The sequence below is a fragment of the Pyrus communis genome, chromosome 5 (assembly GCF_041283825.1).
Source record: "Pyrus communis isolate YQ-2024b chromosome 5, ASM4128382v1, whole genome shotgun sequence".
Lineage (NCBI taxonomy): Eukaryota > Viridiplantae > Streptophyta > Magnoliopsida > Rosales > Rosaceae > Pyrus > Pyrus communis.
The window spans coordinates 35,212,707-35,229,343 of NC_142569.1; the positions used below are offsets into that span (position 1 = coordinate 35,212,707).

Genomic DNA, 16,637 nt, shown 5'->3' on the forward strand with positions numbered 1-16,637 from the left:
ATGTAGCAAATCCTCAAAATCTTTTTGATAGTCATTGGAAAAACATGTATGATGACATTTTATATAAATTGCGAAAAACTTTTGCAATTCCAGATATGATTGTGCCAGAACATGAATTAAAAAATTCAATGCTATTTGAATTAGAATTACTTTTTAATAATGCATCTACCTCTTTGAAAAAATATCATCTTCCCATGCCTAATGCAGAAAAAATGTTAGAAATTCAAAATAGGCTTTTGAGAGAAGAATTAAATTATGATTGTGAAGAACTTTATAAGAAACATGCACTTTTGAAATCACCTTAACCAAGGTCAAAAACATGTTTATGATTGTGTTTTAAATGCTGTGAATGCAAAAAAAGGAGGTCTATTCTTTGTTTATGGTCATGGAGGCACTGGAAAAACATTTTTATGGGATACAATTACAAGTAAGCTTAGATCAGACGGTAAAATTGTTCTAGCTGTTGCATCATCAGGAATAGCATCATTATTATTACCAGGTGGTAGAACAGCCCATTCTAGATTTAAAATCCCTTTGATTATTACTGATTCTTCAATTTGTTCAATAAAAAAAAAAACTCATCTTGCAGGATTAATTGAAAAAACAGATTTAATTATATGGGATGAAGCACCTATGAATCATAAATATTATTTTGAAGCATTGGATAAATCATTTTCGGATATTTTGTCAAATTCACAAGCTTTCAATAAAAATGTTCCATTTGGTGGAAAAACTCTTTTATTGGGTGGTGATTTTCGACAAATATTGCCTGTTATTCCTGAAGGAACTAAAGAGGATATAATAAATGCTTCATTGAATAGTTCTTATTTATGGCCATATTTTAAAAATTTTCATTTGAAAGAAAATATGAGATTGTCAAAAAATGGATTGAGTATTGAAGAAAAAAATAAAATTAGTTCTTTTGCAAATTGGATTCTACAAATTGGTGATGGACAAATTAATGATGCAAACAATGTGAATAATTCAATTGATAGGGATTCATCTTTGATTCAAATACCACAAGATTTGATAATTGATTGTTCTACAAATGCTATCCATTCAATTTTTTCTGCAACATACCCGAGTTTTGAAACTTTTTTTGACAATTTTGCTTATTTAAGGGAAAGAGCTATTATAACACCTCGAAATACAACTGTTACAGATGTGAATAATTATATAATTAATTTATTACCTGGACAACAACAAACATTTTTGAGTTATGATTCTTTATGTTCTTCAAATGCAAATGTTGAAAATCTTGAAATAATGTACCCCACAGAATTTTTAAACAAGCTTGAATTCAATAGTTTACATGCACATAATTTGGTATTAAAAATAGGAATGCCTATTATGCTACTACGAAACTTAAATCAGTCTTCAGGTTTGTGTAATGGAATTAGATTAGTTGTTACTCAATTATTTGATAGAATTATTGAAGCTAAAATTCTTACTGGTACTAATATTGGTCATAAAGTTTTTATACCAAGAATCACTCTTACAGCTACAGAAAATAAGTGGCCTTTCATCTTCAAAAGACGTCAATTTCCAATTAGAGCATGTTATGCAATGACAATCAATAAAAGTCAAGGACAATCTCTTAAACAAGTTGGTTTATATCTTCCAGAACCTGTTTTTACACATGGCCAATTATATGTAGCATTATCAAGAGTGACATCAAGAGAAGGTTTAAAAATTTTAATAGAAAATGTAGAGAGTAGTGTTAAAAACTGTACTTTGAATATTATTTTTAAAGATGTGTTACAAAATTTACAAGAAAATTAACCCAATTCAAAGACTCTGCATCTCTCACTTTCTCATCTCTCAAATCACTTCTCTCTCTTCCATCTCTCCCAATGTCTTCGTCTCTCAGCTTTCTTGCTCAATCTCTGTCGACTGAAATTTCGAGGTGATTTTCCAACCCTAAATTAATATATTCCATACCTTGATTTCATCTTAATTTATTGGGAATTGATCTACATATGTGTAGTGTAGATAAATTTTTTCTTTAACTAATGTTATAGAATCCATGTCCTATTTAGAAATACTGAGATGGAAAAGGTTACGGAAAAATTGCGAGGTAGAAATTCCATTATGAGTTCTCCGGCCGATTTGAGGTGAGTAGTACAAACTTTTATGTTAAATTGATTTGTTTTGGTTTTTCGGGATGCTTAACTTCATCTGCAAACAAGGTTAACCATCCAAAAGTTTCAGTTTTGTACCCATTATTCAATACTAGCTCAATAATCATAATGTTTCCTCTGACTTTGTTTATAAATTTTGATATATAATCATATTTTAGAGTTAGAGTTTTCTATTGGGGAAACTTTAGGACCCGATTGTCCTACATCGAAAAAATAGCAGCAGCTGATCCTATTTAAAATGAATCTAATTGAAGACATTAAGGATTGGGCACCTTATACAAACTACAGTAGTATTACTCTTGATGAGGTCTATTTCATTTCCTCTATGCTGTCTCAATCTTCATAACTCACGTTTATGTGCATTTTTTGTCTGGTTCTTATTTAAAATGTATCTAATTGAATATTTATAACCAAAAGAATTAATTTTTCTAATTGCCCAACTTTACAGGTTTTGCATCATTGGAACATCAGGCCTATGTCATTGCTTTACCTAAGGTAGTTGAAATGTACATACAATATCTTAGCTTTTAGTTTTTTTCTTCTTTGGCTGCATAGAGATTATGTGTCATGAGCCTGGCCTTTAATAGTTTAGGAAAAATTTTGCATCTCTTTGAAAGCTACGAATTCAACTTTTGGGTTCCTTCAACTCAGAATTTATAGATGTAACATTTCAAGGCTCATGTTGGTATGAAATTGTAATTCCTCATCCGTCATTACATTTTTTTGACAGGGATTTCAGTTCATAAAACAATAAACTGCATAAATTTGTAAAAGTCTACTTTTTTAGATGGTAAAATCTTAGATTGCCAATTGAGGATATAATTGCAATTTGAATTCAATCTGCTTTCCGTGCACATGTGATATGTATGTGTGCACTAAAATCTCCAAAATATAAAATTCCAGTTTCATTCTCTCCCTTAACAACGTTATTACTGAAGAAATTAAAGAATATTTTCATTTCAGAGTATGAGTGCTATATGTGTTTGTTTCATTCCTAAAAATTATGGGACGTAATTATGCAAAACTTAATTGATGATCGTATGAAAGCTATAAAACAACTCTCTGTACAATTCTTTAAATCTGGTTCAGTTTTCTCTTAGGTATCCATACAATCATTATTTGTGAGATAATTAGTTCCATGGTTCAATTATGTTTTTTCCATGAGAATATTTCCATGTTGTAATAGAAGAATTGTCTAAAGTTCCTTAAACCTTTCATCTTTTATGTTTACCATAAAACAGATAACAATGCATGATAATGAATTACAAATTGTTTTTTATTTCTTACATTCAAATTTGGTTTTTATACTTTCTTCCTACGTATGACACCATTTTTCCATCGATGTCAACTAATTATTATATATTATAATTAATTGCCATAAAACTTTTTTTTAACACTTTATTTTACAATTTTAGGAAGGAAAAAAAAAATTGCTAATTCAGCAAGGAGCTTACAGTGCTGACAAATACATTTTCAAAAAATGAAGAGGCAAACATTCAAAGGTATGTAAAATTAATTAATACTTTATTAATTTTGTTTTGTTAATGCTTTACGTTTAATTACAATTTTTACTAAGCTTTCTCTTCAGAGGAATTAGCTATTACTAATATATATACAAACCATCTTCTTTTCACATGATCTAAATACATGACAAATTACTTGCTTGCATATTGAAAGGCTAAATTGAACATCCAAAAGTATAAAAGTAGACATTTTCACTAGAGATATACCATGTCCACATATTTTAATCTAATATGTTCTTTCACAGATTTACAAAATATGGACAGGATTTATCTTTAATGGAAGGATGTCTGTTTATACTTCCAAATGTTAGCCTTAAACCTTTTGCTAGACAAACAAATAATTAACCATGTATTCACAATAAGTTAGAAGAAGAAAGTATCTATATAAATTGGTAATAGTTAATTCCTCTGAAGAGAAAAGACGGAAATGATGATTCTTACTCCATATAATTAAACCTAAGTTTACCAATTTACGTAAATCTGATCCGTCTTAGATCACCAACATTTAACTTTGTTTTAAAAATTATAATATTGCCAAATAAACTACTATTTAATCATGGCATGATTTGCAATACTTTTGTCAGTCTTATATAACACTATCACTAAATATATTTTATTGCAAAAGACATCAATTTTCATTTTTGTTGTACTAAATTGCAACAAACTTATATTTTCTGAAACGTTATTCAAATTCTCATCCCAGGTATGCATCCAATTTCACTTACTCTTTATTTGTATAAATTAAAAAATTACCAAATGCAATGAATAGTCGGGGGGCTAAGAATTCACAGAGTTAGTCTTTTTTTTTTTTTCATCTAAGGTTGTCTTTCAATTTTTATTTTAGATTTTTCCTAATTTGGATAAAACCCTAACGATTTCGTTTTGCTGTCAGTATATACATGCTTATTTAGAATCAAATGACACAACTTTATATTTACAATTATATTTTGTTTCTAATAGCTTATATAAGTTTTTCTTCGTTTTCCTATAACATCGTATCGTAACATGGTCTAATCATATTCAATATAATTGAACAAACTGTTATCGACCGGTTAATGCCAATTTAAACACTTCTAATAAGTTACAGCTATATTTATTATCTCGAATTTCAACATCAAATGTATATTTTTTTACTTCAAATATTTCGTTAATTATTAATAATCGTTTTGACGTGTTATATACTCACACTCATAAAAGCAGTTTTCCTCTTATACATAATTCTTCACCACAAATTTATTATCACTATTAAAACACTTCTAACCTTAATTTATAGTTACTGCAGTATGTTCTATGTGCACATCATTTTCTTCTTCAGTTTCTGCTTTTTTTGTTCTCTGAGTTGTACATGTTGCCGGTGTTCACAACTAAAATCAATTACACAGACTTGACTACAGGTATGCCGCAACTTACATCACTTTCTGCCAACACTCTACTTCTTTTTCTTATTATATTTTCTTTGTTTAAATAGCATGAACATACTAAAAACCTGTTAATTACAAACTATCCATTACAAGTTTACATTGACTGTTTTCTTCTTTTATATCCAGTAGTTTTAAGACCCGCAGCAACGCGCGGGCACTATTGCTAGTGTTTATCTAAAGCTACTCCTTCAAGAACCTGCTTCCATACGTTTCTCTTAATTTATTACTTTCTTTTTAGACTTTTCCAAACCAGCCAGCACAATTGCAGCTGAAAAAAGGGTGAATCACGTAGAGAGGCCTATGACTTTGTTAGAGTCATAGAGATTAGAGAGCATCATTACATTTTCCTCTCATTCATTCCCATTGTTTATGTGCTTTATTAATTAACTATTAATGAACTAGTAATTGAAATTCCCTCTAGCTAGTAGCTAGTGATTATTTCCTTAGGAGCACATAAGGGTTGGGACCCCTTGGATCTCTTAGGATATGCCATATGTCATTCCTTTTGGACAACCACCAAATACTGTGGGGTGGGTCTGTGTCGACATACCAAAATGCTTACGAGTGGGGGAACAACAATAAGTTCCATGTTTCCATCGCTTCTAATCCGAGAATAGAAAGGGAAAATAAGATGAGTAATTGCTTCCCTAACAAAAAACAATCAACCATATCCTTGAGTTAGGGCTGTTTTGAAATTATTGTACTTAAAAAAAAAAATAGTTTATTAAAAAATCTAGAACATTAAACGTGTTTGGTAAAGAAAAAAAAAATATTCTAAAAAATTGTTGTCAAGAAAAGCAAAAGCAAAGTCTACATTTTTTTTTCTTAAAAGTATAGTAATCAATGCTTATTTAATAAAATTTTCAAATGGTAAATATACCCCTACATGTTTTACAAAATTACAATTTTTGCCCCTATATTATTGTTTTTGACAATTATTATATCAAATGAAATACCATATCATTTTTAGTTATTTAACATATTCAAAGCAATTTATATAAAAGTTTGTCAAACACTGGTTTTTTTTATTAAAAACACTTTTACAAACAAAGTTTACCAAACATTCAACAACCTTATTTTACTGTTGTTTATTTTCACATCACAACAGAAATGGTTTCTTTAAAAAGAACAGCAATATCAAACTAACCCTTAGTTGCTTAAACCAAAAAATCTTTTTTTTTTTAATTTTTTAATTTTAATTTTAATTTTAATTTTTTGTCTTTATCCTTTTGTTGTATTTTTTAGGTCATATTTATTTACAAAGAATGAGAATTGAAATCATTTTAGTTGTTGTGTTATGTGACATAGAAATGAGAATCAATTTACTTCTAAACTTTCGTCTGTGTTCACAAATACGTAAAACATAAAAAAAGTGTTAACTTCCCCTTCAAGTCTATAATCAAATACCGAGTGCATTTTTGCTCACTATCTTCAAGTGATGGTGATGTTCATTACCCTATTAATTGCCGTTATCTTAGTTTAAATTTTGACATTTTTGTAGTTGATAAATCAAATCAAACTCATCCAACGATAATGAATTAGGTGACAAACATCACCATTACTTTAGAGAGGTGGCAAAAATATTTCCTCAAATACCTAAGTATCAGGAATTGTAATTCCCTTTCTTTACTTTTCTTATTTTTACGTTCTCTCGTTCCTTTCTTATTTCATGTTTAAATTAAGTGAGATTCAAACTTTAAGGGGGCACCACACGGCAACCAATTAGACTAAGTATTAACTACATGGGAATTTTTTTATTTTCTGGAATTATGGATGCTTTATTAGTCAGCATAAGATAGCTTAAAACTATTCATACATGCTACTTAGTATTACGGTCTAGTAATATTCTTCTTCACTTGAAAGTGAGAGATCTTAGATTCGATTCTCGCCAAAGACAAATTTGAACAACATTATTTCTAGCCCAATGTGAGGCTAAACTCACCCCCTCCCCTTAGTGTAAATAATATCGTTTGTTAAAAAAAAAAAAAAAAAAAAAACTATTCATACCCAAATGTGAATTCCAGGGACTAGGACAACAAAAAATCCAAGAGACAATAAACTAAAGAGGAGAGTCTTGCTAAAAACTTTAGAGAAGAAGCAATTATGTAATTTATATAATAAAAAAGGTTGTGTAATTTTCTTCTACATACAATATCTCGAGCAATAGACAATTGTGCGACTCTTGATTTCTGTACCGTACATCACCAACTGTTCTAAACTGTAGGGGAATAAAACAGTGGAACTGTGGAAGTCTTGATCAAGAATTGTATATTTGTGCATAATCAACCGCAATATAATTGCTCTTATTCTATGCATGCACCAATGTATCTGTCATAGCATTTGTTATGAGCAACGCAACTTGCACCATAGTGGGCCAATATTGAGTAATGAGTATTGCTTTGTGGGCTATAATATCAAAGCAAATATATTCCTACCAATAACTATTTTTTTCCTCAAATCTTTCGGTGGTCTTTTCGATTTACCGAAACGCTGGGAAAGATGGTGTACATCTTCAGTCACTCGTTTCAAAAATGACCACAGTACACAAGTCTACATCAATTGATAATGATAACTTCGCCTAAATCATAGCGATGGCCTAAGTGGTGAATGACAGTTTAATGGATCAGGAGTAGGGCATATAAAGGTACAAGTAGTGTCAGATCCATGAATAATATTGCATGGGATCCTACAGTAAAAGTTAAAAAATAAAATAATTGGATAGCGCCTAGTGTGAAAATCTATTCCAAGATTTGTGACTTTTGTAAACTTGGACCTCTGTTATTCAGACATTTCATTGAGTACTTATTATGTATATAGATATCCAACGAGTCATGTTGTCAAGGCATGAATCGAGAGATTTTATTCAGATTTCTGTGTCAGGAGTCTAAGAACCAGGAGATCAAGACCAGTGAAGAGAGTGAGAGAGAAATTTGGACCCTTAATTTATGTGAGGCGCATTGGTAAGATTGGCTAATGAGAGCCGCATGATTTAAAGTGAGTACTCTGGATCTCCTGGTCTTTGATGTGACGATCCGTCCTTAATTTTATGTTTTTACAAATTTTTAAAGTGTGATTTTACGCAAATGCCCTTAGAGACGAGGGTCTTGACTTTCGTTGATCAACGTATAGTGAGGTGTATGAATTAATCATTTAGCGTTTTCCTGAAGTACTCGACATTACGGACTCATAGGCGCAAGCAGAAGAGGATTTGGGGTTATGGTTAAAGTATTACAGAACTGTAAACTCGAGAAGTACTTTTGTTTTAGTCACTATTTATATATTTTTATAATGTTTATATTTATTTATCATTTAGTTATTTTTTTTAAGTTGAAGAAGAAGAGAAAGAAGAAGGGGGGAATGGGAGAAGAGAAGAAAGAAGGGTTACTGCCCAATCAGAAAGATGCGGGAGGTGGGACGAATCAGGGGAGGAGAGAGGAAGCAAGAGAACGAATCAGAAATGGGAAAAGGAAGGAAAGGAGGGAAGGTGAGAAGGAGGGGAAATCAGGTTTCCTCCTTGACCCGCGCGACCCGGCCAAGCATCAAGGCCAAATTCGTTCATTTTCCGGCCAATTTCCGGTGAATTGCGTTGAACCACTACCTGGAAACACCACCCTAGCCCTCCCTATTCCATTTCCACCAAAATTAGAAAGAATTTGGTGGTATTTTGGAGGAAAAACGGACAGTGGTCCTTGTGGGTGTACGGCGGCAATCCGCAAATCTTGAAACTAACTCAACCAATTACCACCACCTTTAGGCTCCCCTCAACCCCAGGAGCAAAGCCCAAGCAATGTTTGAGGCGTTGGAGTGACTATGGAGGTCGAATCGAGCACACCCACATATAGGGTTTCCGACGGGTTTTAGCAAACTTGGGGCTTTTCTCGACCAAATTGGCCTTGCCCGCAGGTATAAAGTTTATTATACTCATTGAGATCTTCATCTTGTAAAATTTGGTAATTTTTGGAAATAGTTGGATTTTCCGGCGAGTCGGGGGTGGCGGTCAGCCACCCACGGCGGCGCGTGCGGCGGTGCGTGGCTAGGGGGCCTTCGATGTTATTCTTAGGCTAAATTAGATGTCTTGAGTTTAGTTTTGGTAATTGTATAACGTAGATTGATCGTTTGGACCTAAATTCATTAAGATACGTTACTTGGTAAAGATGTGAATCGACGATCCGACTGTTGGATCGTCACCAAACTTTAGTACGTTATAGTACGTAATATTTGAGGACCATAGGAACTTACGGATCGGGAATCCGATATATGGATCTTCTCGAATTGGATTTGTAAGTTCATAAAATAAAATGTTAACCGCCACTTGGTTTTGGCAATTGGCGGAGATCCGACCGTTGGATCGTAATGGAACTTTAGGATGTTTTCTAGAAGTACATTTATGGATCTTTGGAAGTAAGGGATCAAAAATCCATGTTGCGCATCTTCTGAATCGAACTACGTACGAATGTGTGTTATGTAAGTTACATATTTTATTGATAAGAATTCTGAGTTGTGATTTGATAATTGTTCTAGGCGCCAATCGTTCGTGACGCTTGTATGGTTGTGCTAAGGAGTTGTAGCGTGAACTCCAAGTGAGTGGGCTTTTGGTTTTCCGTATATACCTATATACTTAAGATTTTTCCCAGAAAATTGATTTAAATGATATTGTGTTTAGAAATGTCATGCATATTGATTTATACGTAGATCATTGAATTAATATAGTATGCATAAATGTGATTTGACGCTGTGGACGCTCAGGTAAGTACCAGGTGAATTGTAGATTGTTTATGGAAATTGATGATTATGTGAGATGTGTTGAGAGCTCATAAACCTGCACCCTGGTGTTAGTGCTCCCGCCCGTGGTTAAGGCACAGTCCTTCACGTGATGTTCACCCCTCGCACCATACGCTCACCTTGGATCCAAGTTAGGTGCATAGTCCTATCGTACAGACCACTATAGGTGGTTCTGACTCGTAGGTGACCCGCGATTATTCGCACAGTCTTCACATGATCGTAGCATTTGAGCATATTTATTTACACCTAGTCCTGTCATACAGACCACTTTAGGTGGTTCCCACTCGTGTGCAGGTATATATGTTGAGATGTGGATTTGAGCTGTACAGGTCACTTTAGATGACTCCGGCTGACATATCATTTGCATTGATTTATATCACCTGACTTACATATTTTATGCTGAGATATTTGACATGGCATATATATGGGTTTTGCTAATTCGAGTATGGTTTCGATATATGTATATATTCTATTTTTTGAGAAACTATATAGGTTTTACGACGAGAGGTTACTACCTTTGATAATTGAAATGGTTTTTAAAATGCTTTGTTTTTGCCCACTCACACTTTTTGTTTTGCGCCCCTCCAGGTTTTAATTGCTGAAAGTTCGTATTGACGAGGATTTTTGGCAAATCTCAGGATAGGTGGTTACTTTTGAGGGTATAATTCTTATCCACTCCATTGTACTTACTTATGCTCTAACGTCACGTGTGAAGTGGGTTTATTCCTGCTCACCAACGCACCTTAGTATTTAGGCACTCTTAGGTTTAAATTTATTCACATTTTTCCACATCATCAAACTTTATGGTTTCGTCACCTCCCAGATGTCGGCCAGCATAGCTCAATTCGGAGTCCTAATGGACATTCCGGGTCGGCATGTGTCATTTGAGCTCTGAACACTGAGATCAGAGAGGGTCTCAATTCAACAAGGTATTTCAACATTTTCCAAGCCATGTTTTTGAGGCATGTAGATTTTTTGCCTAGGAAATTGTGTTAAATGGCTCTCAACGTAACAAAATGAGGTCAATGGGTCCAAAATGAAGGAGGAAATTGGTTTGTTGGCAATGGCTTATGTCAACGAGGATGCATTGTTCTAAAAATCCTCACCCAGAGCCGCCTAGGCGCTAAGCGGTTGACCATCGTCTTAATTAATGTCTAGGCGTTTCAAAATTAATAAAATGCACCTAGACCTGTTAAGGTGCCCGCCAAGACTGCCTAGCCCACTCAGACCCACCTGAACACCTGTCTAAGTTGCAACTCACTTAGATAGAAAATAGATAAGTTTCATTTTGCATTTTATTGTTTCCAATAAATTGTAAGTGGCTTATTGAACACTTAAATAAACACACATGATATGTTTGCTTCCCATATTTTCATTATGTTCCAATACGTCATAATATATATGTCATTTTATTTTCTAGTTTATGATGAAATTATATATATTTTAAGTATAAATAGACACTTATTTACACAAAATACAATAGATTTACTTAAATCTGCCTAGTTCGCCTAGGCACTAAGCCTCAGCTCGCCGTCCAACTAGCACCTAGTGCCTTTTAGAACCTCGTGAAGGTGTCACGCAGTAGAAAGCATGCCCTCCACTTACATACCGCTAAGAAAAACAACTTGTTTTTCATTGCCCATCAGTTGTTTGATTTCCAACCATCAGTTAATCTGAACAGTTAGATTTCCTTCAATGTTAGGCATGTCTCCTTCTTTGTTGTTCATATTTTCGCTCTTCTTTATCTTGCAACCTCCTCAGGTTACCCTTTGTGGAAAGAACTTTCTTTTCCAAAAATCTATGAATTGAGATGAGTACGGAGGATGGATGAGGCTTGGTGTGAGTAAACGTGATGGCTTGAAGGTTTTCTTTATGGAGAAATGTAAGGAAATCAAAAAATTGAATAACGACATGACACTATAGGAATGGCTAGAATCTTAACAAAATTTTGTGCGGATATTATTAAAGGATAATGACATGTGGTGCAATGAGAGTAGTTGAAAATCTCTTTGAAAACCTAATGTGACAATGACACGTGGATGTTCAGGCCAAAAAAATACATAAAAAATATTTTAGCCAAAATGGTCCCTGAGATTTGCATAACACGTCACTTTGGTCCATGAAATTGAAAATCAATAGAAATGGCCCCTGAGATTGTCCACCATCCATTATTTTGGTCATTCCATTAAAAACTCCGTTAAGTGTCACGGAGCTCTTGGCCGAAAGTTTGAGCAATTTTCAAAGCTTTGTAACTCAATCGTTTCTTAACCAAATTCGACCCATAATATATCAAAATGAAGATAGGAAAGTGTAGAATAAGATTATACCTATCTAGAAACCCAATGGTTCCTGGACATGGCCAGAAAATGCCTGAAAGGTGACTGATCCGCAGAAAAATTGGAAAACTCGCTAGAAACTGGGTAAACTTTAAATGGTCAGAAAAATTGGAAAACTCGCTAGAAACTGGGTAAACTTTAAATGGTCATAACTTCTTCAATACTCAATGAAATTGAGTGATTGAAAAATGAAAATCATACTTCTTGATGGCTAACTCACCGTGGTTTGGCCGGAAAACAAATCAAAAGTGGCTATCTTGGTCTCGAGTTAGCCACTTTCGAGCCGTTTTCCGGCCAAACCACAGCTAATTAGCCGTTGAGAAAGGTATCATTCTCTTCGTCTCATTGTGAAGTATGATTTTCGTTTTTGAATCACTCGATTTCGTTGAGTATTAAAGAAGTTATGAACGTTTAAGTTTACCTAGTTTTCGGCATATTTTCCAGTTTTTCCGCGAACCAATCACCTTTTAGGTTATTTTCTGGTCATCTCCGACAATCATTGGGTTTCCAAATATGTATAATTTTGATAATAAAGAAATGTTAAAAACTAAGAAACTTTATACAGTAACCTTATCATAAACCTAAAGTGTCCCGTTTCGGTTTGGGGCTTTGCGCTTGGTTTGAAAAACATTGGGACAGAAAAGAAAACGGAAGGAAAGGAAGGAAAGGAATGGCGCTTTCAGTCTCTACCCAATCATCTGCGTTGAGATCGCTGTGGACAGCTGTGCGTCGGCGGCGTTCCTACGCCAAGGTGGCATCTTCTTCCTCTTATGCGGCGGAAGGGCGGAGGGAGAAAAAACAAGTAGAAGCAGAGGCAGAAGAAGGCGTCGACGTCGACGTCGGTGGGTTCGCAGTGAGCTCCGGAATCAGCAGACCCCTCTCTGAAATCCTCAAGCAACTCAACAAGAAAGTCCCCGATTCCCTCGTCAAAACCCGCTCTGAAAATGGCTTCACCTCCAAATACATCCCCTGGTATTCAATTAATTTCCTTTAATTTCAAATCAAATACGAATCAAATAAAAAAGGGGGTCTTCTGATTCTGATTCTGGCCTGCCATTTTCATTGCAGGCACATTGTGAATCGGATTATGAACTTGCATGCTCCAGGTAGCCACCACACCAGTTGGTAGTTTTCTTTCATATTCCTAAATGTCTTCCAATTTTGTTTTGTTTACTGAAATATGATATTTGTAGAATGGTCCGGTGAGGTTCGAAGCGTCACTTACTCTGCTGATGCCAAGTCTGTATCGGTTGTTTATCGCGTCACGCTCTACGGAACTGATGCTGAGGTACAGTTTTTAAATTTCCATTTGTGTTCTTTTTTAACCTTTTAATTCGGATAGTGTTGTTGGAACTTACTGTAATTCCCAATTATTTATGTAAACATTGTAGGGATGAAATTGAATGAATGTTTATTAGTATGTTTAGACACAAACTTGTATTTATTAGTTTATGCATCTGGTATCTACAAATGGATGAATGGGATGCATATCAGTTATATTTTGCAGAAACATAAACCTACTCACAGTTTAGGTAGCCATGAACTAATTAATATTTCTGTTCTTCATCAGAAAGCGTGTAGAGTCTTTCTTCGTTTCTGTTTTATTTTCAGTTGAGTACAGTCGTCCTTTGTGATTTGCAGGATCCAAGTTGTATACATCCTTTTGACCTCTTTGGTTGATTTCTTTAAGGATAATTGGGTCTCAGATATATTTTCAATACCAAAAAAAAAAAAAAAAATGTATATCAACTTTGTTCTATTAGTTGAAGTCAGGACTCCCGAAGCTTCCACAGGTTCTGTGAATTATGAAATTTGTAAACGGTTTAGTTGATCCTCCTTTACATGGGCTTCAGACATTTCTGAAAAGAATAAGAACAGAGAAAAAAAATGTGAACTTTAGCATGCATAACCAAGGGAGGATCTGACTTGTTCTCTCCAATTATTTGTTCCTTGTTTCTCCAGATTTTTAGGGAGTCAATAGGCACTGCTTCAGTAGCTGACACAAGTTATGGGGATCCTGTACAGAAGGCAGAGGCAATGGCATTTCGTCGAGCTTGTGCACGCTTTGGTCTTGGACTTCATCTTTATCATGAGGACTTGTCGTAGTGGCACGTAGTGCTTGGTTCTGTGAAGTATATGCTTCTTTGCACTTTTTGGTGGATGGGTGATGCTTGATTTGGCTTCTTACTTTTGTTTTTTGGGTTGGTAGATTTTGAACAGATGCGACCCTGTCACAGTACAAGCACGTAATTAAGAAGGTAGCCTAATGTTATGTTCCCTGTTAAGTTACTCATGGAGGATGTAATGAAAAGAACGATCTATCCTGGACTTATTTTAGTATACACCTTCCAGTGCTTCAACTTTGTGGAATGAATGTGATTCTGAATCTTGATAGGAGCCTGCTAGAAGCTGCAGTTTTGTATGTGTTTGTTGCAATGCATATGTAAGACTCTCGTAGGCTCGTAGCAAAGACTATGGTATAGGGTGCCAATGCAGCCTGGAAAGACTGCTTGGCTCCACCACTTGCACCATACTACAAAGAAGGTGGAGCTGTCTGCTGCACTGAGCGAAAGTGTGGTAGAGGTCCATAAAATGCAGCAGATGAGATACTCATGCCGCAGGTGGATCCAGGAGGGTAGCCTGGGTGATTTCTGCAAAGGCAACCAGATTGCTGGCTTATATTAGCAGCTGGTTTTTCTTCTCAAATTGTGGAGACTGATTCCGAAGAGGCGCTTTAGTTAACTTAGGAAATATTTATTAGTTTGGTATATAAAGATGGTGATTGCCTTGCCATGGAAGACCTGCTTAGGCTTTGGATGACTAAAATTCGCGGTCTAATGTCTGTCGTCTTGTTTAGGATTTATTTCATATCAGCAGCATAGCTTCTAAAACGAGTCACAACCTAGGTTCTTAGAAGGCATACCATCCCAAGATTGTTTGCCCCAGCACTGCACCGCATCCATGGTCTTGGTTTTGATTCCCCGTCCCCAGTATCGCTTTCGCCTATGTCAAGAAAAATAATATATTTCTACGAGGACTGATGATGCTTTGCTGCCTATGGTGCTTAAAGGTACTAAGCAAAACTACTCTCCTTTTACTTAACCGGAAATGTATACATTTACTATGAGAGCCCTGAGCGAAGCAGTGCGGTTGATGGGCCTGCAAATATGAGTTTTAATTTTAGAATGGGCTGCCCATGCTGTTTATCAAGCTTCCCTTCCTCACAGCAACCCCAACCAACCCCACCAAAGCAGCTGTGTTCTAACTTGATTGTTTGGACCTTTTGCCTACCTAAGGGGGTGGCATCACTTGTGTTCCGAATATATGAGAAAATCTCTCTACAAGAACTGAACTGAACTTTAAACAATGAAAGTGGGCCGCACGCAAGTGTTTACTGAGCTGGAAGCCTGCAGGAACTCAAGGGTTGTCTGTGAATCCGGGGGATAAAAGATAGGAAGATAAAGCAAAGCCGTGCATGCATGGAGCATGAGCTTGACTGTATATATACATGCATGAGACATCGATACAGACATGCACGCATGCATGTCAGCATCTGTATTTATGCATGCTTTATGAGTTGGTAATAAGTTAATAACACACCCCCACACACTACGTGTGTGTACACACACACACATAGTGGCGAAGCAAGAAATTCTTGAGGGAAAGGACAAAATTTAAAAAGTTTAGGGTCTTGGAAAAATGTGAACATTCATTCAAGGTCTAAGTTCAGGATTTGCAAGAAGATTATTTGAACTACCTGTAATATTTATAGGAGAATTTGCACTAACCGAAATATTCAAGAGGATTTGGACTACTCAAAATAGTCGAAGTAGGGTTTGAACAACAATATTATTTGAAGGATGATTTAGCACCGTTTCTTGTTGTATCGTCCTATTACTTAACTGTATAATTAGCAAAGTTTAAAAAGATGCTAAGCTCTAATCGGGCGGTGAACATGACTTTATGACACACCCCGACCGAAATCAAGGCATGCTGGCTGTCACGTGAGGGTGACGTAACCATGTGCACAGTGCGGAAGCGATAAAGATATAAGAAATACAAGTGAATAAAAAACCAAACTACTAGCAGTATTAAAGTGGTCTGTACAACAACTCAACAATTATATATATATATATATATATATATATATATATATATATCTCATCAACAATATGCCTGCACACGAGTCGGAACCACATAAAGTGGTCTGTACGACAACCTGAGTGTAAATAAATACGCTCTAGTGCTACAATCATGGGAAGGCTGTGCGAAGTATCTCAAGTCCCCTACAAGTCGGAACCACCTAAAATGGTCTGTACGACAGGCTGACACTTGCTTTGGATCCAAGGTGAGCGTGTGTGGTGCGAGAGGTGAACAATCACGTGAAGGCTAGGCCCTCAACTCTAGCGGAGCACTAACACGGGGGTGCATATT

At 35.2% G+C, this 16,637-nt stretch overlaps 2 protein-coding genes and 1 long non-coding RNA gene across 6 annotated transcripts; all 3 read left to right on the plus strand.

Annotated features, from left to right (window-relative positions):
* The first annotated feature begins 742 nt into the window (after nt 1–742).
* On the plus strand, nt 743–1,782 carry LOC148697230 (uncharacterized). Its single transcript, XM_088695132.1, has one exon. It carries the CDS (start codon nt 868–870, stop codon nt 1,780–1,782), a length of 915 nt encoding a protein of 304 aa, XP_088551258.1. The 5' UTR covers nt 743–867.
* Nucleotides 1,783–1,807: 25 nt separating this feature from the next.
* Nucleotides 1,808–5,180, plus strand: LOC148697231 (uncharacterized). Of its 4 annotated transcripts, XR_015963222.1 has the most exons (5): nt 1,808–1,906; nt 2,040–2,114; nt 2,590–2,636; nt 3,557–3,643; nt 4,938–5,180. It is a non-coding gene; the product is annotated as an uncharacterized LOC148697231 (long non-coding RNA). The 4 variants fall into 4 exon arrangements; XR_015963221.1 differs by having other exon boundaries at nt 1,812–2,114; XR_015963219.1 differs by lacking the exons at nt 1,808–1,906; nt 2,040–2,114 and having other exon boundaries at nt 2,455–2,636.
* A 7,600-nt stretch (nt 5,181–12,780) lies between these two features.
* RAD52-1 (cobalt ion binding protein) lies at nt 12,781–14,545 on the plus strand. Its single transcript, XM_068465277.2, has 4 exons — nt 12,781–13,175; nt 13,272–13,309; nt 13,397–13,491; nt 14,166–14,545. Exons 1-4 carry the CDS (start codon nt 12,874–12,876, stop codon nt 14,307–14,309), a joined length of 579 nt encoding a protein of 192 aa, XP_068321378.2. The 5' UTR covers nt 12,781–12,873; the 3' UTR covers nt 14,310–14,545.
* Nucleotides 14,546–16,637: the final 2,092 nt, after the last annotated feature.

Bases quoted from the DNA above. Each gene is read 5' to 3' on its own strand.
- LOC148697230 (XM_088695132.1), top strand. From the start codon at position 868: ATGAGATTGTCAAAAAATGGATTGAGTATTGAAGAAAAAAATAAAATT.
- RAD52-1 (XM_068465277.2), top strand. From the start codon at position 12,874: ATGGCGCTTTCAGTCTCTACCCAATCATCTGCGTTGAGATCGCTGTGG. The intron at 13,176-13,271 runs GTATTCAATTAA...TTTTCATTGCAG, and splicing joins ACCTCCAAATACATCCCCTG to GCACATTGTGAATCGGATTA. The intron at 13,310-13,396 runs GTAGCCACCACA...TGATATTTGTAG, and splicing joins TATGAACTTGCATGCTCCAG to AATGGTCCGGTGAGGTTCGA.